Raw genomic sequence first — 27,058 nt, 5'->3', positions numbered from 1 at the left:
TTAGTACCACCTGGTGCCCGAACCAAAATACAGGGGGTGGTCTGCTCAGGTCTTACCTAGTGTGCCTAGACAGTGAATATACTACGGGTATATGTATGCCCATGGGCCCCTTGCCTAAGCACTCCCTAGGTGCCTTCCCCCCGGGAACAAATGAAAGAATATTAAAACGACCCACTTCACAACAAAACTGAGAAAAAAACTCCAGCCATTAAAGTACTGACAAAGCAACAAACACAGAACCGCACCAAAGCTGCTACCAACAACAACTAACATAGTACATACCAACGACCAACATGCTATACCCCTCAGCCATCAACCTCCGCTCTCAGCAATGATCTATATCACAATCAATCTCTCTCTGCAATCTCCTGCCAGCAATGATCTTTCTTCTGAACAACACTGGCTTTTATATAGCATCAGAAGGCATTGAAAATTGGAGACAGCTGCATCCTAACGAGGGGGCAGGGTTAGCTCCAATTAATCGTGGAGTCGACCAATCAGCTGCTGGGGGATTTCAGGAAACCATCTCCTGAAACACACTCAAATACACACTCCACGACACAGAAACTGGGGAATGTAACAAACAGATCTATAAATAGGGCCTTAAGCGCATATTAACATTGAAATGAGACACTCGTGGCTCATCCATCTATTGATCTATTAATTCACAGGAACACATCAGCCAGAGGGAGGGCTGTGCTTCTTCCTGTCATTTCTCACACTACATACAGTACAAGAGCAGATACTTATCCACTACTGTTCAGTGGAAAAAAAGACATGCTCGCAACAGTCTTACTGTGGGGGATACTGTTCCTGGCAGCTGATACATCGTGGTGTGTAGGAATTCTCATGCTGGGGCACAGTGAGAAAGTTGATATCAAACACCTAATAGGACTTGAAGCACGCATCCAATACCCCAAGCAGTGTACCTTGCTCCAATGCCTATCCACTAATAACTGTAAACACCTGTAAGCAGTCCCCAAGAGCCAACACAAATGGGTAGGGTCTGGTCACCACCTGGTGCAGATACTCAACCATGGGCCAGCAGGGTAGCCTAGTGGTTAGAGCATTGGACTAGTAACCGAAAGGTTGCAAGTTCAAATCCCCGAGCTGACAAGGTACAAAATCTGTCGTTCTGCCCCTGAACAGGCAGTTAACCCACTGTTCCTAGGCTGTCATTGAAAATAAGAATTTGTTCTTAACTGACTTGCCTAGTAAAATAAAGGTAAAAAAACACCTGTTAGAGAAATCATTAGATTTTAGAAGATGAGGACTTGTGCGAAGCATGGAGGCACACTGACAATGCCGTCACACAATTTATTCTGCATATTTTAAAGCCATTTACATCAGTCAACACCCAATCACTGGTACTTCCGGCGCCGACAGAGATGGCAGCCTCGCTTCGCGTTCCTAGGAAACTATGCAGTATTTCGTTTTTTTTTACGTGTTATTTATGACATTGGTACCCCAGGTAATCATAGGTTTCATTACATACAGTCGGGAGGAACTACTGAATATAAGAGCAACGTCCACTCACCATCATTACGACCAGGAATACGACTTTCCCGAAGCGGATCCTCTGTTTTGCCCACCACCCAGGACAATGGATCGAATCCCAGCCGGCGAACCTAAACAACGTCGCCGTAAAAGGGGCAAACGAAGTGGTCTTCTGGTCAGGCTCCGGAGACGGGCACCTCGCGCACCACTCCCAAGCATACTACTCGCCAATGTCCAGTCTCTTAACAACAAGGTTGATGAAATCCGAACAAGGGTAGCATTCCAGAGAGACATCAGAGACTGTAACGTTCTTTGCTTCACGGAAACATGACTCACTCGAGACACACTATCGGAATCGGTACAGCCAGCTGGTTTCTAAAATCAAATCAAATTTGATTTATTATTTATTTATTTATTTCTTCACGCATCGTGCCAACAGAAACGAGCATCTTTCTGGTAAGAAGAGGGGCGGGGGGGGGGTACGCCTTATGATTAATGAGACGTGGTGTGATCATAACAACATATAGGAACTCAAGTCCTTCTGTTCACCTGACTTAGAATTCCTCACAATCAAATGTCGTCCGCATTATCTACCAAGAGAATTCTTTTCGATTATAGTCACAGCCGTATATATTCCCACCCCAAGCAGACACATTGATGGCCCTGAACAAACTTTATTTGACTCTATGTAAACTGGAAACCACATATCCTGAGGCTGCATTCATTGTAGCTGGGGGTTTTAAAAAGGCTAATCTGAAAACAAGACTCCCTAAATTCTATCAGCATATCGATTGTGCAACCAGGGCTGGTAAAACCCTGGATCATTGTTATTCTAACTTCCGCGAGGCATATAAGGCCCCCCCGCCCTCCTTTCGGAAAAGCTGACCACGACTCCATTTTGTTGCTCCCAGCCTATAGACAGAGACTAAGACAGGAAGCTCCCACGCTCAGGTGTGTTCAACGCTGGTCTGACCAATCTGATTTCACACTTCAAGACTGCTTCGATCACGTGGTCCCCATCAGACCCCTCCCTGTGCAACTGGGTACTGGACTTCCTGACGGTCCGCCCCCAGGTGGGGAGGGTAGGTAACAACATTCCACCCCGCTGATCCTCAACACTGGGGCCCCACAAGGGTGTGTTCTGAGCCCTCTCCTGTACTCCCTGTTCACCCACGACTGCGTGGCCATGCACGCCTCCAACTCTATCATCAAGTTTGCGGACGACACTACAGTGGTAGGCTTGATTACCAACAACGACGAGACGGCCCTCAGGGAGGAGGTGAGGGCCCTCGGTGTGTGGGGTCAGGAAAATAACCTCACACTCAACGTCAAGAAAACAAAGGAGATGATTGTGGACTTCAGGAAACAGCAGAGGGAGCACCCCCCTATCCACATCGACGGGACAACAGTGAAGGAGGTGGAAAGTTCCTCTGCATACACATCCCGGACAAACTGAATTGGTCCACCCACACAGACAGCGTTGTGAAGAAGGCGCAGCAGCGCCATCAGACTGTTAAAAAGACATCACTAACACAGAGAGGCTGCTGCCTACATACAGACTTGAAATCATTGGCCACTTTAATAAATGGATCACTAGTCACTTTGATAATGTTACTTTAATGTTTACATGTCTTGCATTACTCATCTCATATGTATATACTGTATTTTATACCATATATTACATCTTGTCTATGCTGCTCAGTCATTGGTCATCCATATATTTATATGTATATATTCTTATTCCATTCCTTTACTTAGATTTGTGTGTATTAGGTAGATGTTGTGGAATTGTTAGATTACTTGTTAGATATGGCCGCACTGTTGGAACTAGAAGCACAAGCATTTCGCTACACTCACAATAACCTCTGCTAACCATGTATATGTGACCAATAAAATTTGATTTGAATATTGAGGGTCTTATTCTGGTGACCCGATGACCGATGCTTGACTGCCGTTTGACCAATAAAAATATTCTCTTTCTTATAATTAATAATCTCATCATGTAGACTAGCCAACCGGCACAGCCTACCCACACTGTATCTGTGAGCTGTTGGCGAGCGCGCAGGTGCCAAAACCAGAGTAGGTTATTTAACACAACAGTTTTGTGACAAAACTATCGAATAGGTTTTAAATGCAATGGAAACACATGGAACTTTAGATTTCTATTCCGTACATGAAAACTTAAGCGAAAAGGTATATTTTGTGTGCCCTAGTCATCATGCACGGATTTGTATCCACAACAATTCAGTTTGATGGAAACACACCACTGGTGGGAAAATCCGCATATTTTCTTTATGCGTATTTTAGAGTATTTGCATGAAAATCTGTCACCAATTGGATGGAAATGTATACATTGTAAAGGCTCTCTTTCTCTGCACTCTTCTGAATAGGAATTTAGAAAGTACATTGATACTCATTTTTGGCACAGAAACTATACACTCTGTGGCGTACAGCAGGTTATCCACCAGGGGGAGACTCATCAAGGCCTGGTGACAGATGGAGTCTATATCACGCGGTGATGGCTCCCTCTGCTGAATGTGCCAGGTGTCGACGGGCTCTCCAGCCAGGACTAATTGGGGTTGATTGTGGTTTGTGAGTAATCTAGGGACTGATTGCTCACCAGCTGGACGAGTCCCATAAAGCTGCAGGGGTGGGGAGCACACAGGGGTGGGGACTGGGGGAAGAGAGGTTACTCCAGTCTAGTCGTGCGCAGTTCCAGAGATAATGGAGGGAGCTTGGTTTTGTTCCCCACAGGACACATCAAGACACCGGAGCCTAGAAGACGGTATCCCGGAGAATGTCCCCTGGAGGAGACCTATTATTTTCTCTTTGTTTGTTATTTAATAAGCACCCTTAAAACCGAGCTAATAAAATTCTGTCTGTGTCTATTCTCTACAAACGTCTTGACCAAACCTCCTGGTCTGCGACAAGTGGTGGAAAATGCGGGCATTCTGATAACGTGGTTAGATCACGGTTGACGTTTACGCGGCATCAGCATGGACGAGTTGATAGTTCAGTTCGTCTGGGCCCAACAAGCACAACAGGCGGTTCAGGAAAGAACAATGGAGGAACAGCAGCTACAATATGCCCGCCTCGTTGAGGAAATCCGGAATCTACAAGGAGGAGTGCCTACTGAATCGCATCCAAACGAGTTCATGTCTCACCTAATGAAAGATCTGGAGGAGATCACTCAAACAAATGCTATGGAAGGTCATTCAGCAGGATGGGAGAACTGGGACCAGCTACTACCAACCTAATGTTCTCTGTCCGACAAGTGCCCCTGTCATTCACCGGGTTTTCCCCTTTCGAGCTCCTCTGTGGGAGGAGCTACTGGACCTCGCCAAGGAGGTGTGGGAAGCCCAGCCGACTCCCTTACGCATCATGGTAGAACACATGGAGATGATGAGTGAGAGGATGACAGCCATATGGCCAGCAGTAAGGGAGCGTATGGAAAAGTCCCAACTCGCCCAAACCCAGGTCTACAATCGGGGGAACCCAGCCCTGAGGATTTCAGGTGGGAGACAAGGTGCTGGTCTTAATCCCCACGGCAGAAAGTAAATCCCTGTCAACGTGGCACGGATCATACGAGGTGATAGAGAAGCTGGGATCTGTCAATTACCGCGTACGGCAGCTGGGGAGACAGAAACCACAACAGATTTACCATGTGAACCCATTATAGAGTTGGCACGAGAGGACAGCCTTGGCCATGTTATGGTTGGGACCCAGGACACCAACGGTACCAGTGGTGGTCCCGAGCAAAGAGGACCTTGACACGGCCCAGAAGCAAAAGTTCTGAGAGCTCGTCGATTTGAACACGTCGATGTTCTCCCAGATGCCGGGCCACCACGTCCGCACCCGGCCCGGGTAAACGGTATAAAAGAGGACATATCTAATCCCCAAGGCCCGAAGGAAGGCTATGTTGAGGAAGGGGATCAAATTGCCCAAACCGGACCGTAGCCTGCACTTCTGTGATGACTTGTGGGCTGTGAATGATAGCAGCTTGTTCAATGCCTACCCCATGCCGAGGGTGGACGAGCTCATCGACTGATTGGGAAAGGCCCGGTACATCAGCAACCTCGACCTGACTAAAGGATATTGACAGGTATCTTGGCAGCCTCCTCCCGGGAGAAGATTGTGTTTCCGACACTGGATGGCTTATATCAGTACCGAGTGCTCCTATTCGGTCTCCACGGAGCCCCGCCCATGTTCCAGCGCCTGATGGATCGAGTCCTCCGACCCCACCAACAGTACACAGCGGCCTATTTGGATGATATCATCATACACAGCCAAGGTTGGGAAGAGCATCCGACGTGCCTCCAGGCGGTGCAGGACGCATTCAGGCAAGCCGGATTGACAGCAAACCCCAAGAAATGCAAGCTAGGGTTCGAGGAGGTGGAGTACCTGGGGTATTTGATCGGATGGGGGAACATCAAGCCCTAAGAGAGGAAGGTCCACGCAGTATTTGACTGGCCCGTTCCATGCACCAAGATACAGGTTGTCTTTCCTAGGATTGGCAGGATACTACAGCCGGTTTATCCCCAACTTTGCAGCTATATCCTCCCCCTCTAAACAATCTAACCAGAGCCCCGCCTCCCGAAAACAGTGAAATGGTCGGGCGAGACCGAAGCGGCGTTCAAGCGCCTTAAGTAAGCACTGTGTTCCCATCTGATTCTCGGAAATCCCGATTTCCAGGTACCGATGTTGGTCCAAACGGACACATGCGACACGGGACTAGGGTCTGTCCTGTCCTAGATACATGATGGGGAGGAGCACCCCATCATGTACACATGCCGAAAGCTGATACCCAGAGAAAAAAAGTACTCTATTGTTGAGAAAGAGTGCCGAGCGGTGAAGTGGGGACTAAGCACTCTTGTACTACCTGTTGGGTACCCACTACACCCCGGTCACAGATCTTGCTTCCCTGGTCTGGATGGCCAGGGGAAGGGACACAAACGATTGGGTCACCAGGTGGTTCTTGTCCCTTCAACGCTTCTCTTTTTTGTTGTGCACAGGTCAGGGGCGAAGCATGGTAATGAGGTTGCCCTATCGAGAGGGGGGGCGTACAGCAGTTTAGCCACCAGGGTGAGACTCGTCGAGGCCTGGTGACAGACGGAGTCTACATCACGCGGTGCTGGCTCCCTCTGCTGTATGCGCCAGGTCTCGACGGGCTCTCCGGCCAGGACTAATTGGGGCTGATTGTGGTTGGTGAGTAATCAAGGGGCTGATTGACCAAACCCCCTGGTCTGCCACAACTCTTAGAAAATAAGGGTGCTATCTAGAACATAAAATGGTTCCTCGACTGTTGAATAACCAATTTTGGTTCCAGCTAGAACCCTTTTGGGTTCCATGACAAACCCCTTTCCACAGAACTTCTACCTGGAACCAAAAGGGTTTTCTCCAATTGGGACAGCTGAAGAACCCTTTTGGGACCTTTTTTCTAAGAGTGTACTTGATCACTCAGTTTCATTAAAACAAATCTATTTTGTATTTATTGTGGATCTCCATTAGATGCTGCCAAGGCAGCAGCTACTCTTCCTGGGGTCCAGCAAAATTAAGGCAGTTTATAAAAATGTTAAACATTACAACACATTCACAGATTTCACAACACACTGTGTGCCCTCAGGCCATTACTCCACCACTACCACATATCTACAGTACTAAATCTATGTGTGTGTATAGTGCGTATGTTATCGTGTGTGTGTATGCATGTGCCTGTGCCTGTTTGTGTTGCTTCACAGTCTCGGCTGTTCCATAAGGTGTTTTTTTAATCCGTTTTTTAAATCTAATTTTACTGCTTGCATCAGTTACTTGATGTGGAATAGAGTTCCATGTAGTCATGGCTCTATGTAGTACTGTGTGCCTCCCATAGTCTTTTCTGGACTTGGGGACTGTGAGAGACCTCTTGTGGCATGTCTTGTGGGGTATACATGGGTGTCAGAACTGTGTGCCAGTAGTTTAGACAGACAGCTCATTGCACTCAACATGTCAAGTAGTGATGAAGTCAATCTCTCCTCCACTTTCAGCCAGGAGAGATTGACATGCATATTATTAATATTAGCTCTCTGTGTACATCCAAAGGCCAGACGTGCTGCCCTGTTCTGAGCCAATCGCAATTTTCCTAAGTCCTTTTTTTGTGGTACCTGACCACACTACTGAACAGTAGTCAAGGTGTGACAAAACTAGGGCCTGTAGGACCTGCCTTGTTGATAGTGTTGTTAAGAAGGCAGAGCAGCTCTTTATTATGGAAATACTTCTCTCCATCTTAGCTACTGTTGTATCAAATATGTTTTGACCATGACAGTTTACAATCCAGGGTTACTCCAAGCAGTTTAGTCACCTCAACTTGCTCAATTACCACATTATGTATTACAAGATTTAGTTGAGGTTTAGGGTTTAGTGAATGTTTTGACCCAAATACAATGCTTTTAGTTTTTGAAATGTTTAGGACTAACTTATTCCTTGCCACCCATTCTGATAATAACTGCAGATCTTTAAGTGTTTCAGGGATTTCACTCCCTGTAGTAGATGACGTGTATAGTGTTGAGTCATCCGCATGCATAAACACACTGGCTTTCCATTAAAGAACACCCTCTATGTTCTGTTAGACAGGTAATTCTTTATCCACATTATAGCAGGAGGTGTAAAGCCATAACACATACGTTTTTCCAGCAGCAGACTTTGATCGATAATGTCAAAAGCTGCACTGAAGTCTAACAAGATAGCCCCCACAATCATTTTAGCATCAATTTCTCTCAGCCAAATCAAATCACATTTTATCAGTCACATGCGCCGAATACAACAGGTGTAGACCTTAGTGAAATGCTTACTTACGAGCCCCTAACCAACAATGCAGTTAAAAAAATACAGATAATAATAAGAAATACAAGTAACAAGTCATTTAAGAGCAGCAGTAAAATAACAGTAGCGAGACCATATACAGGGGGTACAGGTACGGAGTCGATGTGCGGTGGCACCGGTTAGTTGAAGTAATATGTACATGTAGGTTGAGTTATTAAAGTGACTATGCATAGATGATAACAACAGAGTAGCAGCGGTGTAAAAGAGGGGGGGGGGGGGGGCATTGCAAGTAGTCTGGGTAGCCATTTGATTAGATGTTCAGGAGTTTTATGGCTTGGGGGTAGAAGCTGTTAAGAAGCCTCTTGGACCTAGACTTGGTGCTCCGGTACCGCTTGCTGTGCGGTAACAGAGTGAACAATCTATGACTAGGGTGGCTGGAGTCTTTGACAATTTTTAGGGCCTTCCTCTGACACCGCCTGGTATAGAGGTCCTGGATGGCAGGAAGCTTGGCCCCTGTGATGTACAGGGCCATTCGCACTACCCTCTGTAGTGCCTTGCGGTCGGAGGCCGAGCATTTGCCATACCAGGCAGTGATGCAACCAGTCAGGATGCTCTTGATGTTGCAGCTGTAGAACCTTTTGAGGATCTGAGGACCCATGGCAAGTCTTTTCAGTCTCCTGACGGGGAATAGGTTTTGTCATGCCCTCTTCATAACTGTCTTGGTGTGCGTGGACCATGTTAGTTTGTTGATGATGTGGACACCAAGGAACTTGAAGCTCTCAATCTGCTCCACTGCAGCCCCATCGATGAGAATGGGGGCATGCTGTCCTTTTTTTCCTGTAGTCCACAATCATCTCCTCAGTCATTTGTGAAAGTGCTGTGTTTGTTGAGTGTGCTTCCTTAAAGTGTGCTGAAAGTCTGTCAATTTGTTTACTGTGAAATAATGTTGTATCTGGTCAAACAGGCTGATTGGTTGGCTATTAGTAAAAAGTTAAGTATTTGGTCCCCAGTGTTGTAAAGTACTTAAGTATATATATTTTAAAGTACTACTTACATATTGTAGTTTTTTTGGGTATCTGTACTTTACTATTTATATTTTTGACAACTTTTTCTTTCACTTCACTACATTCCTAAAGAAAATAATGTACCTTTTACTCCATACATTTTCCCTGACACCCAAAACTACTCGTTACATTTTGACAGGAAAATGGTCCAATTCACACACTTATCAAGAGAGCATCCCTGGTCATCCCTACTACCTCTGATCTGACAGACTCACATACTTCGTTTGTAAATCATGTCTGAGTGTGTCCCTGGAAATCTGTAAATAAAAATGAATGAAGAAATGGTGCCGTTTGGATTGCTTAATATAAGGACTTTGAAATGATTTATACTTTTACTTTTAATACTTAAGTATATTTTAGAAATTAAATGTACTTTTGATACTTAAGTATATTTAAAACCAAATACTTTTAGACTTTTACTCAAGTAGTATTTTTACTGGGTGACTTTCACTTTTACTTGAGTAATTTTCTGTTAAGGTATCTTTACTTTTACTCAAGTATGATAGTTGGATACTTTTTTTCACCACTGTTGGTCCCATATTCATAGCATGCAATGACTACATCAAGCTTGTGACTCTATACATTTGTTGGATGCGTTTGCTATTTGTTTTGGTTGTGTCCAAATTGTTGTTATTGTTGACAAAATAAAAGGCCAAAAATATGAATTCATTTTATCCCAGCTTACACTTGGCAGTGGCACAAAGAATCTCCCAGGAGGACTATGCAGTTAATATGCAACAATAACAAGCGTCATTACAGTCTTCATTGATGAGTGGAAGGAGTAAAACAAATAGTCAGTAAAACACAGAATGTTAAAAGCTTTTCTCTTTTATTGCTCAGCTGTAAAAAGTACAGTGTATGCTACGATACAAAAAAAGACATTACGGTGGACAAAAGATACTGCCCCTCCTCTCCATTCTACATGTAGCAAAATACCCTTTCTCTGGTATGGCACCACATGCACATTGCAGCGACATACATCCAGTAGATTGACAACATATTCAACAAAATCTTCAAACACAAGGAAGTATGATTTAACAGATCAGCGTTTCACAATGTGACAAACGGACGCAGTATTTAGTAAATATAAATATGTGACAAAGCAAAAGTAAAGCATAACAAACTGAAATTGATTTGATAATGAAACAAAATATGTATGTTTGATTAAACTGCCACTATGTGATCACAGTAAATATTCAGGATAAAATATCTCAGTATTTTCCTTGATCATGATTTCTACGAACTTTTTCATTTCTACAACCAGAAATGAAATAAAATATCATTCAATCTATACATAGTTTAAGCTCCTGGACAAGTACTGTACTTATGGAGGGAGGTTAGAATAAGTTTGGTCTCAAAATATTTAGTAAAGGTTTAACGTCTAACCTTTACTAAATCTGCTAAAACCAGAATCTACTCCATAACACAAATAGAGAGAGAGGGAGACAAAGAGGCAGAGAGAGAGAGAGAGACAGAGAGGCAGAGAGAGAGAGAGAGAGAGATAGGCAAAGAGAGACACACACAGACAGTCCCCATGCTACAGAGGCAGTTCAAATTATAATACCTCCATTGCCTCTACTAAAACCTGGTCTCACAAACATTGCCCTAAATCTCGTAGGTACAGAATTCAAGTTCAACAGGATTTTCAGTAATTATTTGGGATTTGATTAAAAAGAAAATGAAACATAACGTTCTTACAGAATATCTTCTCTCTAAAGCAGAATTCAAGTGACCACGTCCACAATGTTCTCACCATCAAGCCACTGTAACAAAATGAAATCACACATACTCAGTGGTTTATAAAGACATAAAAACGCTTATCACAATTAAGCATTTGTAGAAAATGCACATCAGAAAAATATGCGGGTGCACCCTCATAGTAAATAGTGTCTGTTATTAGCTCTTCTTTTAATCTTGGTCTATATATTCATAATGTACAGTATAAAGTGGGAGTCTCTGAAGATTTACCACATGTATAAAAATGACAATGGTGGGAGAATAGGGAGAAAGCAGTGGCGGGGGACTTTAATTTTGAAAGTCAGACTTTTATTTTTGACAGTCTTGTATTGGTGGTTTCAGGACATGGCCAGAAGACCAGCGTCCCTCCTCTCTAGATGTCGCAGGACTTCTCTCTGTTGATGAACAAGGTCTCCTGGCAGAAAGGGTTAACCAGCACCACCCCGCTGTTTCTGTAGTCCCCGTTAGGGGGTAGACACGTCTCCTGGAACACACACACACACACACACACACACACACACACACACACACACACACACACACACACACACACACACACACACACACACACACACACACACACACACACAGACACACAACATACACATTAGCAAGACACTACATCACATAAAATGGGCATGATTCATGCCAGGTACACACTATAGAAGAGAAATACTAGCTGATTCTAAAGGCTAGTGAGATTCAGGGCAGAGTGTTTTGTGACTTGGCAGACACAAACCATTCTCAATGAGTACAAAAGATGGCTGAATGATTACTAGCAGAGAGAACACACAGAGAGAAAAATAGAGGGAAGGAGAGACGAGAGTTGAACAGGCTCCATGACAGAGAAAAGAAAGAAAGGAGGGGTGACTCAGCAGAAAACGCAACACAGCAGAGGGAGAGAGAAATAGTGGTGGTTGCTCAGCTAAAAGACATGGGGTGGGGGGGTGGTGGAGAAAAAGCTGAAAAAAACCAACACATTGATTCAGAAGTATGAGCCCTACAAAAAGAGAGGTACATTCTAACTGGAAATACCCCAAACCCTAACATAAACAAATTACTATATATAGATATTCTAGGTTGTACTGGAAAAAGGCTATTCAGGAAAAATAAGCAATAGATATTGACTGTAACGGCCATAGAGATAAATCTATTCACAATTCATCCCTATGGTAACGGCACCAGACAAGCTAGAGGCACTTTAGGACAGAACAATATGAATGGAGGGAGGAAGGGATATGAGGCAAAGCTTCAGTGAGAGGAGGAATAAAACAGGGACGCAACACAACACCCGTGTGTCACCACGAGCATTCTAAAAATGTTCCAACCTCGGCATCCACTCCTGCACCACCGGAGGAGAGAGAAAGCGATGGAGGGAACAAAAAAAGAGGACAAACCAGAAAGAGAGGTGTGGTCAGTATGCAAGATGAGAAGAGAGCCGGTAAGATTTCATAGCAACAAAAATATGTAAATAGAGTGAACTGAAATGTCATGGACTAAATAGAGGATCAGCTAAAGGTCTAAAATTACACCAAAATGATTCGTTGAAGTGGAACATTTTAGCTTCACCATTCATCTTACAGCAGATGGCACTATAGTCCACATATATAAAGCACCAGTCAAAAGTTTGGACACACCTACTCATTCAAGTTTTCTTTTTTAAATTTATACTATTTTCTACATTGCAGAATAATAGTGAAGACATCAAAACTATGAAATAACATATGGAATCATGTAGTAACCTCATTGTTAAACAAATCAAAATCTATTTTATAAGTAGACACCCTTTGCCTTGATGGCAGCTTTGCACACTCTTGGCATTATCTTAACCAGCTTCATGAGGAATGCTTTTCCAACATTCTTGAAGGAGTTCCCGCATATTCTGAGCACTTGTTGGCTGCTTTTCCATCACTCTGCGGCCCAACTCATCCCAAACCATCTCAATTGGGTTGAGGTCGCGTGATTGTGGAGGCCTGGTCATCTGATGCAGCACTCCATCACTATCCTTGGTCAAATAGCCCTTACACAGCTTGGAGGTGTGTTTTGGGTCATTGTCCTATTGAAAAACAAATGATAGCCCCACTAACTGCAAACCAGTAGGGATGGCGTATCGCTGCAGAATGCTGTGGTAGCCATGCTGGTTAAGCGTGCCTTGAATTCTAAATAAATCACTAACAGTGTCACCAGCAAAGCACCTCACACCATCACACCTTCACCTCCATGCTTCACGGTGGGAACCACACATGTGGAGATTATCTGTTCACCTACTTTGCGTCTCACAAAGATGTCAATTGCTCATGTTTCTTGGCCCAAGCAAGTCTCTTCTTCATATTGGTGTCCTTTAGTAGTGGTTTCTTTGCAGCAATTTGACCATAAAGGCCTGATTCACACAGTCTCCTCTGAACAGTTGATGTTGAGAAGTTTTTGTTATTTGAACTCTGTGAAGAATTTATTTGGGCTGCAATTTCTGAGGCTGGTAACTCTTATAAATTCATCCTCTGCAGCAGAGGTAACTCTGGGTCTTCCTTTCCTGTGGCAGTCCTCATGAGAGCCAGTTTCATCATAGCGCTTGTTGGGTTTTGCGACTGCAATTTTCTGGATTGATGGACTGTTGTTTCTCTTTGCTTATTTGAACTGTTCTTGCAATAATATGGACTTGGTCTTTTAATAAATAGGGCTATCTTCTGTATACCACCCCTGCTTTGTCACAACACAACTGATTGGCACAAACGCATTAAGAAGGAAATAAATTCCACAAATTAACTTTTAACAAGGTCCACCTTTTAATTGAAATGCATTACAGGTGAATACCTCATGAAGCTGGTTGAGAGAATGCCAAGAGTGTGCAAAGCTTTCATCAAGGCAAAGGGTGGCTACTTTGAAGAATCTCAAACGTAAAATATATTTGGATTTGTTTAACACTTTTTTGGTTACTACATGATTCCATAAGTGTTATTTTATAGCTTTATATCTTAACTATAATTCTAAAATGTAGAACATAAAATAAAAACCTGGAATGAGTAGGTGTGTGCAAACTTTTGGCAACAACAATTGGCTCGCTGATTTACATTTTCTGTATCATCACTGAATTCATGTCAAGTTGAGGAGCCTAATTTAGAGGAGCCCAACATTGTAATGCCTGTATGAATATAGGTTCCATATTCATTCAACTCTAACCCATGTCATCACACAGCTTATATCAATTGGACTAAATGCCCATTATACCATGCTGAATCAAGGCTTCACAACATTACATATAGGCCCTTTCACTTAAATAATAAGTCTAAAGCAATTGAGCGCCAGACCCAGGGCTGTAATTTAGCAATAACATTATATACAGGCCCTTCCCCTCAAGTGTAACATTTCTCATATCCTACAGGAAGTCCTCTTTGGTCTAATAATAAAAGTGCCAGTCAGTCTCAGGACTGTGTGTACCTCAGCATTGTCAAGGGATGTGATTTCCCGGGGCAGCTCCACCGCGTGCCTGTTGAAGTAGTCCATGGTGATGGCATTGTTCCAGTAGCTCAGGTTGTTCTCCTGATTTGAAGACTTCTTCTTCCTCCTCATACAGCACACTGTCAGCAGGACAGCTGGAGGGGGAGAGGGAGGGAGGGAGGATGGAGGAAGGTGGGGAAGGAGGGAAAGGCAAAGTCAGTACAGCCTCTAAAACAATAGAACCTCAGTCCAGCTCTTTCATTATATATCACATTGTCTCAGTGGACAGGTTGGGTGGTATAAACGTGATCTCAGCCTCCTAAAAGTGGTGGTCAGGCTCCTACTGACTCAAACACAATTTCCTTTGATATGGTTTTCTCTAAGAGGCTTTGAGTTTATACTTAAATTGTACAATATATATTCATCCCTATAGAGGGGAATGGACATTTGATATAAAGGGCTTTGTTATCAAAAAAACAAACATATTTCGGCATCAAAGCATTCATCAGGTTGCTATTTGATACTCACAGCATGAGGACACAGGCACACTGATGGCCAACACGATCCACACAATGTCCATCTTGCTCAGGCAGATGGTGGAGCTGGACAGCGGTGAGTCCAGAGCTGGGCTGGAGCCATTACCAGGACCCCAGGGGTCTGCAGTGGTGGCGGGGACCAGTCGGTTCAGAAAGTTCCCACTGGCCGTGGAGGGGGGCTCCGTAGCGGATGAGCTGTTCCACTGGGAGGAAGGGTCCTTGCCAAGGATGCCCTCCACACTGCCGCTATGAAAAGTGACATTGCCATCTGTTTTGAGCTCCAGGGTGGGGTCCTCGTTGACCAGGGGGTGCACCTCCCGTAGGGTGATGGCATGGGGTCGGGAAAGCTTGGGCGTGGCTTCAACATGCTCCCAAAGGGTCTGATCTAGAGCAGCATCCTCTGAGGAAGAGGAGGAGAGAGAGGAAGGCTGCAGCTCAGTGGTGAAGTCCTGCTGACTGGTGTCTGTGGGCTCCTTGACAGTCCCCCCCATAGGCTCCTGGGTGTGTGTGGGGTCCGGTGGACTACCAAGCTCCAGGCTCAGAGTATGCTCTCTATCTGTGAGCGGGTTGGGCAAAGAAGGAGCCAGGGCAGACCCAGAGTCTGGAGTCCCCTCCACTGCAGCTGGGGCTACCTTACTCTGTGGGCCAGCAGAGCTAGGAGGGCTAGGAGGGCTGTTGCCCTGGTTAAAATTAACAGTATCTGGGCTATGGGCTTGATTGACTGAGTTGGGCAAGAGGCCCTGGTCTGCACTGAGAGAATTGGAGCTGTGGCCTGGGTTGAGAGCACCAGAGCTGGGGGAATGGGCCTGCTTGACTGGACTGGGGCTGACAGAGCTAGGGCCAGGGTCTTGGTTTACTCTCACAGAGTTCACAGTGTTAGGACTGAAAGTAGCTGCAGCATGAATGAGGCTGTCTTTACTGGGTGGTGTCACAGTGTGTGCCAGGCTGGTGTGGTGGGTTAGATGCCAGCCCCAGGAGCTGGGGGCTGTGGTGGGCTTGATGATGCCTGTGGGCAGCGCCCCTCCCTGGGTGGACCAAGGGTCCCCGCTGCTGGAGTCCTCCTGCTGCCAGTCTGGGAGAGGCAGGAGCGGGTTAGGGGGGCTGCTGTGGGGAGCAGACATGGAGACAGGGTCCTTGGGGGTCCGGCTGGGGTACAGCTCCAGGGTAGAGGACACCACTCCCACTGGCACAGATAGGATCGCTAGAACACCTACAGAGAGAGACAATTACTCTATAGAATGTGTGTGTGTGCTTGTGTGTAGGTATGCATATCTGAGTGTGTGTGTCTGTGTGCAGGTCCCTCTACCTTTTCTCCTGAGGTTCCCTGCTTGGAATATTGAGGCACAAACACTGATCCACAGAAGCGGCAATAGGCTGTTTATGAGTCCTGGAGGAACCTTACAACAGTGGGCTGGATTCAATTGAGCAGAAAGACGATGGCCAGAGCTTACCCATGATGTTGCACAACAATTTAAGTCAATAAGTCATCGTTTTAGTCAAAGTATGATATACAGTATTTGGGCTTGAAGTGACAAGTCAAAAGTGCCCAAATCGTGCAAATCCGTGTGATCTAAGTTTTATTTGTCTTTTCCTTTGATATGATGTACAAATTATTTTCAGCCTAGGTTTCATTTCAGGGCTGGGTTTTATTTGAATGTTACCATCCACCAGCATGGCATTATTTATTAATCAGAAACAACTGCAAATTGATGCTTTTTGCCACTGAAATCTATGCTTTTGCAACTCCGCTTAAAAAGAAAATCTTAATCCATTGAATAATATGTGTATTTTCACTTATTTTTTTAAATAGTATGTATTAAACACGTACACATGTGTATGTGACCAATAAGATTTGATTTGGAAGGCTTTCCACTAGATGTTGGAACATTGCTGTGAGGACTTGCTTCCATTGAGCCACAAGAGCATTAGTAAGGTTAGGCACTGATGTTGGGCGATTAGACCTGGCTCGCAGTCGGCGTTCCAATTCATCACAAAAGTGTTCAATGGGGTTGAGGTCAGGGCTCTAGGCAGGCCAGTCAAGTTCTTCCACACCGATCTCGACAACTCATTTCTGTATGGACCTCACTTTGTGCATGGGGTCATTGTCATGCTGAAACAGGAAAGAGCCTTCCCCAAAATGTTGCTACAAAGTTGGAAGCACAGAATCGTCTAGAATGCCATTGTATGATGTAGCGTTAAGATTTCCCTTCACTGGAACTAAGGGGCCTAGCCAGAACCATGAAAAACAGCCCCAGACCATTATTCCTCCTGCACCAAACTTTACAGTTGGCACTATGCATTGGGGCAGGTAGCGTTCTACTGACATCCCCCAAAACCAGATTTGTCCAGATAGAGAAGCGTGATTCATCACTCCAGAGAACGAGTTTCCACTGCTCCAAAGTCCATTGGCGGCGAGCTTTACACCACTCCAGCTGACGCTTGGCATTGCGCATTGGTGATCTTAGGCTTGTGTGCGGCTGCTCGGCCATGGAAACCCATTTAATGAAACTCCCGAAGAACAGTTCTTGTGCTGACGTTGCGTCCAGAGACCGTTTGGAATTCAGTAGTGAGTGTTGCAACCGAGGACAGATGTTTCAACTTAACAATAACAGCATTACAGTTGACTGGGGCAGAACTAGCAGGGCATACAGGGTTGCCTAGTGGTTAGAGCGTTGGACTAGTAACCGAAAGGTTGCAAGTTCAAATCCCTGAGCTGACAAGGTACAAATCTGTCGTTCTGCCCCTGAACAGGCAGTTAACCCACCTTTCCTAGGCCGTCATTGAAAATAAGAATTTGTTCTTAACTGTCTTGCCTAGTTAAATAAAGATAAAAAAATACATTTGACGACCTGACTTTTTGGAAAATCCTATGTACCATAGTTGTACCATACAACGTTGAAAGTCACTGAGCTCTTCAGTATGGGCCATTCTATTGCCAAAGTTTGTCTATGGAGATTGCACGGCTGTGTGCTCGATTTTATACACCTGTCAGCAACGGGTGTGGTTGAAATAGCCAAATCCACTAACTGGAAAGGGTGTCCACATACTTTCGGCCATGTAGAGTACATGTACAGATGGAGAAAAGAAAAGATAGAAATAAATAAAATAAGAATGATAAAGAAAAGTGAGTATAAGGACAAAGAAGGGTAATAAAGAGGGTGAAATTCCACAAAAAAACATAACCACACCAGCACACGTCCACAATCTCAAACACTGTACTGATTACCCATCTTAACTCAGTCATATACCGGTATTCAGCATCACACATTTCTATACACTCATTTCCCCCAGTCCATTAAGGGATCCAATAGGCGTTTAAACACAGCCTTCAACTCATAAATCATATTCCTCCCGATATGTACGTGTCCTAAATTACATCTTATTCAAATGTGGTGCACATGGGGAATAGGGTGCCATTTAGGACACAGATGCTCTGGCTCGCTAGGTACTGTATGAGAGTGTCCTCTCCCCTCTGCTTTCCATTTACCAAGCCTGTCACATCCCTAATGCATAGAGGAGCCTATTCCAGACACTCCAGAGTGACCCATGACTGGGGATAACACAGACAGGATAGTTTGATTTATGAATGGTGGTCGCAGAGAGATGGTCGTAAGGCAGGGAGACCATATAGTCTCACAGAAATAGTCTGACCCACCCCAGGAATATTTGCCTCATATTTTGGCCCATTGTTGATCTCTGGTGGTGGTACGTTGACCCCCCCTCCTCAACACATTATTACTGCATTCCATCCTCCAACATGCACAAACATACTAATAGATATATACATGTCTCTTGGTCAAACACTGTTTGTCATGCAGTAGTTTGGCCTCAATCACACACTCAATCAGTGTCTAACCCCCACTATCACAACACTACCTAGCAACCCGGCCCTTGGTCGGTCGGGAAAAGCCTGGAAAATACATGCGCTCCGGCTCCGCTAACCAACAAAATGGCAACAGAGTTTACGTCCGTTGTACATACTAACACATGCTCTAGCAATACACTCCGCAGACACACACACACGCAACTCTGCACACGCCCATACATGCACCCACGCTCGCTCACACACTGGTCCTCCTCATCTGCAATAAACACACTTATTAATATGCATCTGGCAACCCGCTGATCATCATGTTTAATTGAGTAGCTCATAAAATCTTAAAGGAGGCAAAACACCTTTTAAGTTTGGTAGCATCAAAACATGTTGCATGATGTTCGTTGTCAGTCCGGTGAATAGTCAATATTTTGTAAAGTTATTCATTACTTGTGCGGTAGGCTGTGTGTGGTTGAGAGTCATCTAATCTCTCTTGAGAAGCACATGCACACGCATGCACTCACACACAAACACAGATTATATGGTTTGATATAGATACGGATTCATGCAGATTCTCTACCATAGTCTCTGGAAGCTCAAACTCCCACTCACTCCTCCTTTTCCTATAGCAGGGTGTTCAATTTCCCTTCTCGGGCAATAAAGATCTATTGAATTGAATTGAATTTTGTGAGTGTTCCATACAGTAATGTGAATGTAAGTATGCCTACTGGTGACTACACACAGTGCAGAGGGTTAGTGAATACTAAGGACAACGAGGAGGCATCTCAAGCTACAGTATATCTCCAGCTCAACTCGTCATTTTCATCGAAGGTCATGTTTCTTTTTTTCTGGCAGTGAGTCACCCACTCCTGGTCTGGCAGTGACATTAGATTAGAGCTACTGCTGCTGCTCATAAGTGTCACGTCAACTCCCGCTCCTCCACCCTCTGGCGTTCGACGTCACTGGTAACGTCCTGGGTTCCATCATTACGCACACCTGCCATGGATCATTACACGCACCTGCACGTCATCATGATGCACACCTGGACTCCATTGCCTCACTTATTACCTCCCCTATATCTGGCACTCTTAGGTTCCTTCCCCAGTCAGTATTGTGTATGTGTTTCATGTCTATACGCAACTTGTGTTTGTTATATTGTTCGATTGTCCCTTTATTATTAGACTCCCAGCATATACGTTACAATAAGACAGACACTCACAATGACTCACAGGCAATGACTCATAGTACTGCACTATGTAGGGAACGGGATGCAGCCCCAGACACAGGCTAGCTCTAGGGGTTCATTGGGGGAATGAGGGAGCCCTTCGTCCTGTATAGCCAGTTTCCTGCCCCTAAGCCTCCCCGTAAAGACTCTGACTATGTGTCCTAACTAAGCAACACCCTTGGCCTCCAATGCCCTCTGAGTGTGTACACAACACGATAATGCTGTTGATGTAATGCAAGGAGGTACCATGAGGCATGAACCTAATACACACAATACACAGTACAGAATGGAATAAAATATCTCCCCCAACGTGCGTGTGGGTGGGCAGGCACATAGATTGGAACTAGTGGATATATGGAGGCTTAAATATCCTGACCTAGTGAGATATAGTGTATTTGGAAAGTATTCAGACCACGTGACTTTTTCCAAATGTTGTTACATTACAGCCTTATTCTAAAATGTATTAAATTATGTTTTCCCCCTCATCAATCTATACACAATCAGTGGTGTAAAGTAGTGAAGTATCTGTATGGGGTATCTGTATGTACTTTACTATTTATATTCATGGCAACTTTAATTTCACTACATTCCTAATGAAAATAATGTACTTTTTACTCCATACATTTTCCCTGACACCCAAAAGTACCCATTACATTTTGACAGGAAAATGGTCCAATTCACACACTTATCAAGAGAACATCCCTGATCATCCCTACTGCCTCTGATCTGGCGGACCCACTAAACACAAATGCTTCGTTTGTAAATGATGTCTGCGTGTTGGAGTGCTCCTGGCTATCTGTAAAAAAAAGAATAAAGAAAATTGTGCCATCTGGTTATAAGGAAGTTAAAATGATTTATACTTTTAGTTTTACTATTGATACTTAAGTATTTAAAACCAAATACTTTTAGACACTTACTCGAGTAGTACTTGACTGGGTGACTTTCACTTTTACTTGAGTAATTTTCTACTAAGGTTTCTTTACTTTTATTCAAATATGACAATCGAGTACATTTTCCACCACTGCACACAATACCCCAACTGTGGGACCTTATATAGACAGGCAAATACCTGTCTATATAAGGTCCCATATTTGACAGTGCATGTCAGAGCAAAAACCAAGCCACGAGGTCAAAGGAATTGTCCGTAGAGCTCCGAGACAGATCTGGGGAAGGGTACCAAAACATTTCTGCAGCATTGAAGGTCCAAGAATAGAGTGGTCTCCATCATTCTTAAATGGAAGAAGTTTGGAACCACCAAGACCGCTGTGCAAACTGAGCAATCGGAGGGGAAGGGCCTTCATCAGCGAGGTGACCAGCACCCGATGATCACTCTGACAGAACTCCAGTTCCTCTATGGAGACGGGAGAACCTTCCAGAAGAACAACCATTTCCGCAGCACTCCACCAATCAGGACTTTATGGTAGAGTGGCCAGACGGAAGCCAGTCCTCAGTAAAAATGCACATGACAGCCCGCGTGGAGTTTGCCCCAAGGTCACCTAAAGGACTCTCAGACCATGAGAAACAAGATTCTCTGGTCTGATGAAACCACGATTGAACAGCGTTCTTTGTTTGAAGTAACGTCTTTGTTGTTGTAATATTGGAAACGAACATGGCAGTTTCACTACTATGGATTGCAGCTTTAAGGTTGCCAGTACATTTCATTGAAAGGGCTTGTCAACACCAAACCCACTGGGTACAGACGTCAGTTCAACATTTAGTTTTTATTTACATTTGGTTGAGTTGTCAACTAACGTGAATTCAACAAAAAAAGGTCACCATGTCTTTGGATTTAGGTTAAAAGTTGGGTTTTGCAACTCCAGTCAGTTTTCCACATTGATTCAACCTGTTAGCTTCGCTCACTATCTCTGACACCCACCTGATCATACCACTCACTATTCTGGGATGGAGAAAAACAAGGACGAGGTCAATATTACTGTTAAATTAGATCCTGATTTATTTCTGTTATATCAGCCAAAACTTTTTTTCAATTAACCCAGCCAAGAGATTTATCATAGGGAAGGGCAATTTATGCAGTAAACTTACTGAGTTAAAGGCTGTTTGGAATGCATAAGAAGTGAGTGACATTCATGTTTAAGTGCTCTATTGATTACATGGAGGGGAATGGGACATTAGTAGATCATAGGGCTGGCTGCTGTGTTTGTGCACTTGATCTAAGGACTTTTGCCCCATCTCTCTGTCCCTTTCACATCACTCAGTATTAGAGTCAATGCCAGGGCCACAGAAACCCAAATTGGCCGCCCAGTGGCATTGAGTTTGAGACCTAGTGAAATTAAAGCATCATAATGGTGAAAATGATCAAATCCTCAACATTCAGCTATAACCTCATTGGTCAGTATTTACTTAAACTACCACTACTACAGTGGGGCAATAGTGTGAGATGTAGCCTACACTACTACATCCTATATCCACCACACCAATCATAGCAGAGAATCAACTTAGTGTGTGTAGTAGAGAGCAGCTCTACAACATCCGTAGAGTACGACCCTACCTCACACAGGAAGCGGAGCAGGTCCTAATCCAGCCAGCTTCCCCATGAAGCTAGGGCAGTAGAGTCCCTGTCCATTTTCCCTTAACATCTGAAACTCTACCTTCAAACAGTATCTTAAATAATCCTCCTACCTGCACCACTTGCACTTGACCCCCCCACCCCTTCTAGCTCTGACTCTACTGATGATGGATCCATTATTTGGGAAAAATATACTTTCTATGCCTGTGATGTGGTTGTCCCACCTAGGTATGCAGAACCCTCCTCTAGCTGCTCAGTCTGCATTTGAGGTACCCCAGCAAAACACACACTCAGGGGGTAGAAGTTGCCCTTTGGCACAGATCACAGCACAGTTTATCCTCCCGAAATCATCACCTTCACCATTAGTAGGTAAAATCACAAAATTCACCTTAGATTAAGGAGGCCCTCACCGTGCAGTCCTCTATGGACTGTGTTAAGGCAGGCAGATGCTAACTCAATGGGATCGTCCACAAATATACACGGGATGTGGGAAGGCTGTCTACAGCATCGATCAGAATACCAATGAGCTTCTATCTCAAATTTCACAACACCCAAACAACACACACACACACAGACATACATGTGCACGCGGTACAGATGTGCCCTGAGATAGGAGACAGAGAGAAGAGTCTATGGCTGTGTCCCAAATCGTAACCTATTCCTTACATAGTTCACTACTTTTGACCAGAGCCATATGGGTCCTAAAAGTGTTGCACTATGTAGGGCAGGGATTGCCACAAAAAATCTGAACTCATCATGAGGGGTCACAGTGGATAGTGGGTCTGCGTACCCACAGCCATATCCACAAATGCAGTCAGCCTTTTGGAGGGCTGTCATGCCAAAATAGTGTCCACCGGCCAAAATAGTGTCCACCGGCCAAAATAGTGTCCACCAGCCAAATAGTGTCCACCGGCCAAATAGTGTCCCCCTCTACGTCACAATGGGATTCGATGAGTTCTGGCTTCTGTTGCTAGGGCTGTTTCTAGAACTTGCAATATTCTGACTGGATTACGTAATGAAACAAAGCGTCCATTGCTATGCTAGTTGCCTGGCTCTATTTTACCTCGCAGCGGTCGCGAAGGAAGGAGGTTGCGGGAAGTTCTATTTCACCGCATAAACGTTCGCTATTACCTCCAAATTGCTCTTCAAGGAGGGTGTTTTTGACCGTGACAATCTGCTGAATACCTACTGCTTCAGAGGACTGAAAAGAGAACACTTTCTTTACCATGTATTTGTCTTAAGTACATATTGTTAAATAGGAATAAATAACTGTTTTTATAGATTGATGTTGGTAACTACTGTAACGTTACTTATATACCTCAGCCTGCCTAGTCAGCTAGCCATCTCTCTAGACAGTTTTATTTAGCTAACATTAGCTAGCAAGCCAGCTACTGTAACTTAGTTGTTAAACACAACAAATGCAAAAAAGGCAGAAATATACAAACATGAGTACATAAACCTAACAGCCTGTTAAATACTTTTATGGTGCGTATTGCTTTTTACATTTTACTGATAATTTCAAAATAATATTTAAATTCCATCTTAAATAACGTGAAAAGGGGTTTGTTCTCTGTCCACATCATTTTATGGATAAAGAATCTTCTATGAAAGATAAACAAATGAACAATGAAAGTTAAATCAGGGTCCATATCATTTGGATCAAAATGAAACATAATATCAGAGTTTCTCAGATTAACATTAATAGTCGTTTCTTTTCAAATAGAATCTTCTAACTCACTCCAAAATCTTCTGACATCAGAACAGTCCCAAAATAAATGGTCAAGAGTTTCTGGGTCACAACCACATATTACACATTTGTTATCAGTAGCTATTTTAAATCTGTGTATAATAAAGGACTTTACAGGGTAGATTCTACAAATGAGTTTGTATGATACTTCTTTCACCTTCAATACAATATTTACCAGACAAACAACAAAACTTTGTTCCAGTTCACTTGTCCTAGGGCTACATTCCAGTACATTTTAGCAGAGGGAATAGTAACATATTGACATTTCCCTTATATAGATGTTATTATATTTATAGCTCAAAATGTAAATTCCTTCTAATTATATTGAGGCTACAAAATCATCAACAGTTGCACTTGGACTATTGTTATATTCTCCTAAAAGAAGAATAGCACCTTTAGGGACAGCTCTAACAACAATTTGATACTCCTCAGGAGTGAATGTAACATTGTGTGTTCTCATACATTCTGGATGATCATACAGTTGTCCATCATTATTTAATACTTGTTTAGCCCAAATAATGTTGTTGTCAAACCAGTTCTGGAAAAATAAAGACTTGTTTTTGTATTTTATGTCTTTAGATTGTATACCTATGTGGGGACAAATTGTGTTTGTACATGAGGTTCCAAGTTAGAAGTACTTGTTTATGAACGTTTGCAAGCTTAATAGGGATTTTACCCATATCAAAGTTGCATTTGAGTAGGAATTCTAGACCACCAATCTGTTGGAATATTAAATTAGGGATAATATTCCAAATGCAATCCTTATTTCTTCAATAGTTTTGTATCCCATTAATCTAAAATATTATATTAGAGGTTTTACAATCTAGAGCATTCAACCCTCCCTCACCTTGGGTGCTACATATTACAGCTTTTCTTAAATAATAATGAGGTTTATTCCTCCATATGAAGTTAAATAATTGAGTATCAACCATTTTAGTTACTGTTAGAAGAACATCCAAGGCAAGGGAGGTGTAAACTAATCTGGACAGACCTTCAGATCTTGACAATAGTACACGTCCAGATAAAGAAAGATCTCTTAACAACCAGGAGTTTAATCTCTTTCAAATGTTCTCTACAATAGGAGAGAAATTTAAGTTGGCCATTTCTTTCTGATCTTTGCTAACTTTAATACCAAGAAATGTGAGCATATTTTTTAAAGGGATATTACATACTGAGTTTAAGTCACATCTTATCAACGCAAATAATTCACATTTCCTAATATTCAGAGATTAACCTGATACATGTGAGAAGGCATTAATACACTCAATAGCTTTCCTAACTTCATTATGATCTTTCAATAAAAATGGTGGTCTCGTCAGCCATTTTCTCTCTTTGTCTTGTATACCCCTAAAACTATCCTTATTTATATGAAGTGCCATAACTTGTGTGACCAATAACAATAAGAAAGGAGACATTGGGCATCCTTGTGGAATCTCTGAAATTGGGATGGGATAATTTAACAGAGCTGTTACTGTTATTGTAAAGTGTCTTAATTACACTTTGAACATATTGACCAAAACCCAAAAAATCAAAGAGCCTCAAAAACGGTTTCAAATACCTTGTAAAAGTCTACAAATAAAATGAAGCTATCTTCCATAATGTGCTCATTGTAGTCTATCAAGTCCAATACTAGTAGAATATTATTACACATATGTCTGCCCTTAATAAGTATTTCTGCAAAGATGGATGCAAGTAGCAGAAATGAGGCCTTGTGTCATAGAAACAGGCAGGACCCCTAAATCAATTGCCTCCTTAAAAACATGAAATATAAATTCAATAATATCCTCCTGAAAATATTTATAGAATTCACTAATAATGCCATCATTCCCTGGATATGTGTTCTCTTTAACTTAGCTGATACATTTTTTTTATTTCATTAATATAAATAATTTCATCACAAGGCCTTTGGAAGTCTTCATCTTTTGCATAGTTTTTGAGTCTAGAAAGGCAGATATGTAGGACAAGCATTACTGGTATAAAGGTTAACATAGAATTCTGAAACATATTTTTAAATATCTTTGGGGTTTTCATTTTCTTTGCCATTTATATTAAGCTTATGAATAGATGTACATTTAATTTGTATTTTTTTCCACCTTCCTCCAACCATCTCCTTCTTGATCTTACAAATGCCCCTTTTGCTCTCTCTTCATACATTGGCTCCATTTGTAGTTGTAAAGAGAATAACTGAATCTTTCCTTCTTCATCAAGGTCCTCCATAGAGATTAGAGAAAGTATTTCCTTAACAAGTTTATCTTCCCTCAATCTTTTAAGTTAAGCCATTTCTTTACCTCTCTTCATGGCTGTTTGTCTTATTTCATACTTCATTAATTCCCAATATTTCCCATAAGACTTAAATAGTTGGGCTTTCCTCCAATTGTCTTGTATAATATCTTTGACATCCATCTATATGAATGCTCAGTGTTTGAGATCAATTGACACCCTTTACCACGGCACTGAGATTGATTTGAAACTGAAAAACTCTTACGCACCACTGCACTTTGTATAGGGTTGGCTGGCCTTCAAGTCACTCGTAGGCTCAGTCACTGGTGTACTTTTATCTACAAAGCCATTTTAGGTTTACTACCTTTTTATTTGGGCATTTTTATTGTTCAGAAATGTGGTGGGTAGCCTCCTCGTTCGCTGGACTTTTTCTTGCTAACTGTTCCAAATGTCCGAAC

The 27,058-nt window shown here is 43.1% G+C and overlaps 1 protein-coding gene across 1 annotated transcript in view; it reads right to left on the bottom strand.

Annotated features, from left to right (window-relative positions):
• Positions 1–10,171: 10,171 nt before the first annotated feature.
• The window catches only part of LOC135522539 (transmembrane protein 108-like), a 100,036-nt gene continuing 83,149 nt past the window's right edge, over positions 10,172–27,058 (bottom strand). The window contains exons 3-5 of the mRNA XM_064948898.1: positions 15,060–16,277; positions 14,532–14,686; positions 10,172–11,580 (exon numbers count right to left, since the gene is read on the bottom strand). Of these exons, the coding sequence (XP_064804970.1) occupies positions 11,470–11,580; positions 14,532–14,686; positions 15,060–16,277 (1,484 nt within the window). The 3' untranslated portion in view covers positions 10,172–11,469. The remainder of the gene's footprint in view (positions 11,581–14,531; positions 14,687–15,059; positions 16,278–27,058) is intronic.

The sequence above is a fragment of the Oncorhynchus masou genome, chromosome 30 (assembly GCF_036934945.1).
Source record: "Oncorhynchus masou masou isolate Uvic2021 chromosome 30, UVic_Omas_1.1, whole genome shotgun sequence".
Taxonomy (NCBI): domain Eukaryota; kingdom Metazoa; phylum Chordata; class Actinopteri; order Salmoniformes; family Salmonidae; genus Oncorhynchus; species Oncorhynchus masou.
The sequence above is the reverse complement of the archived record's forward strand: the minus strand, read 5'-3'. Positions and strand labels throughout refer to the sequence as shown.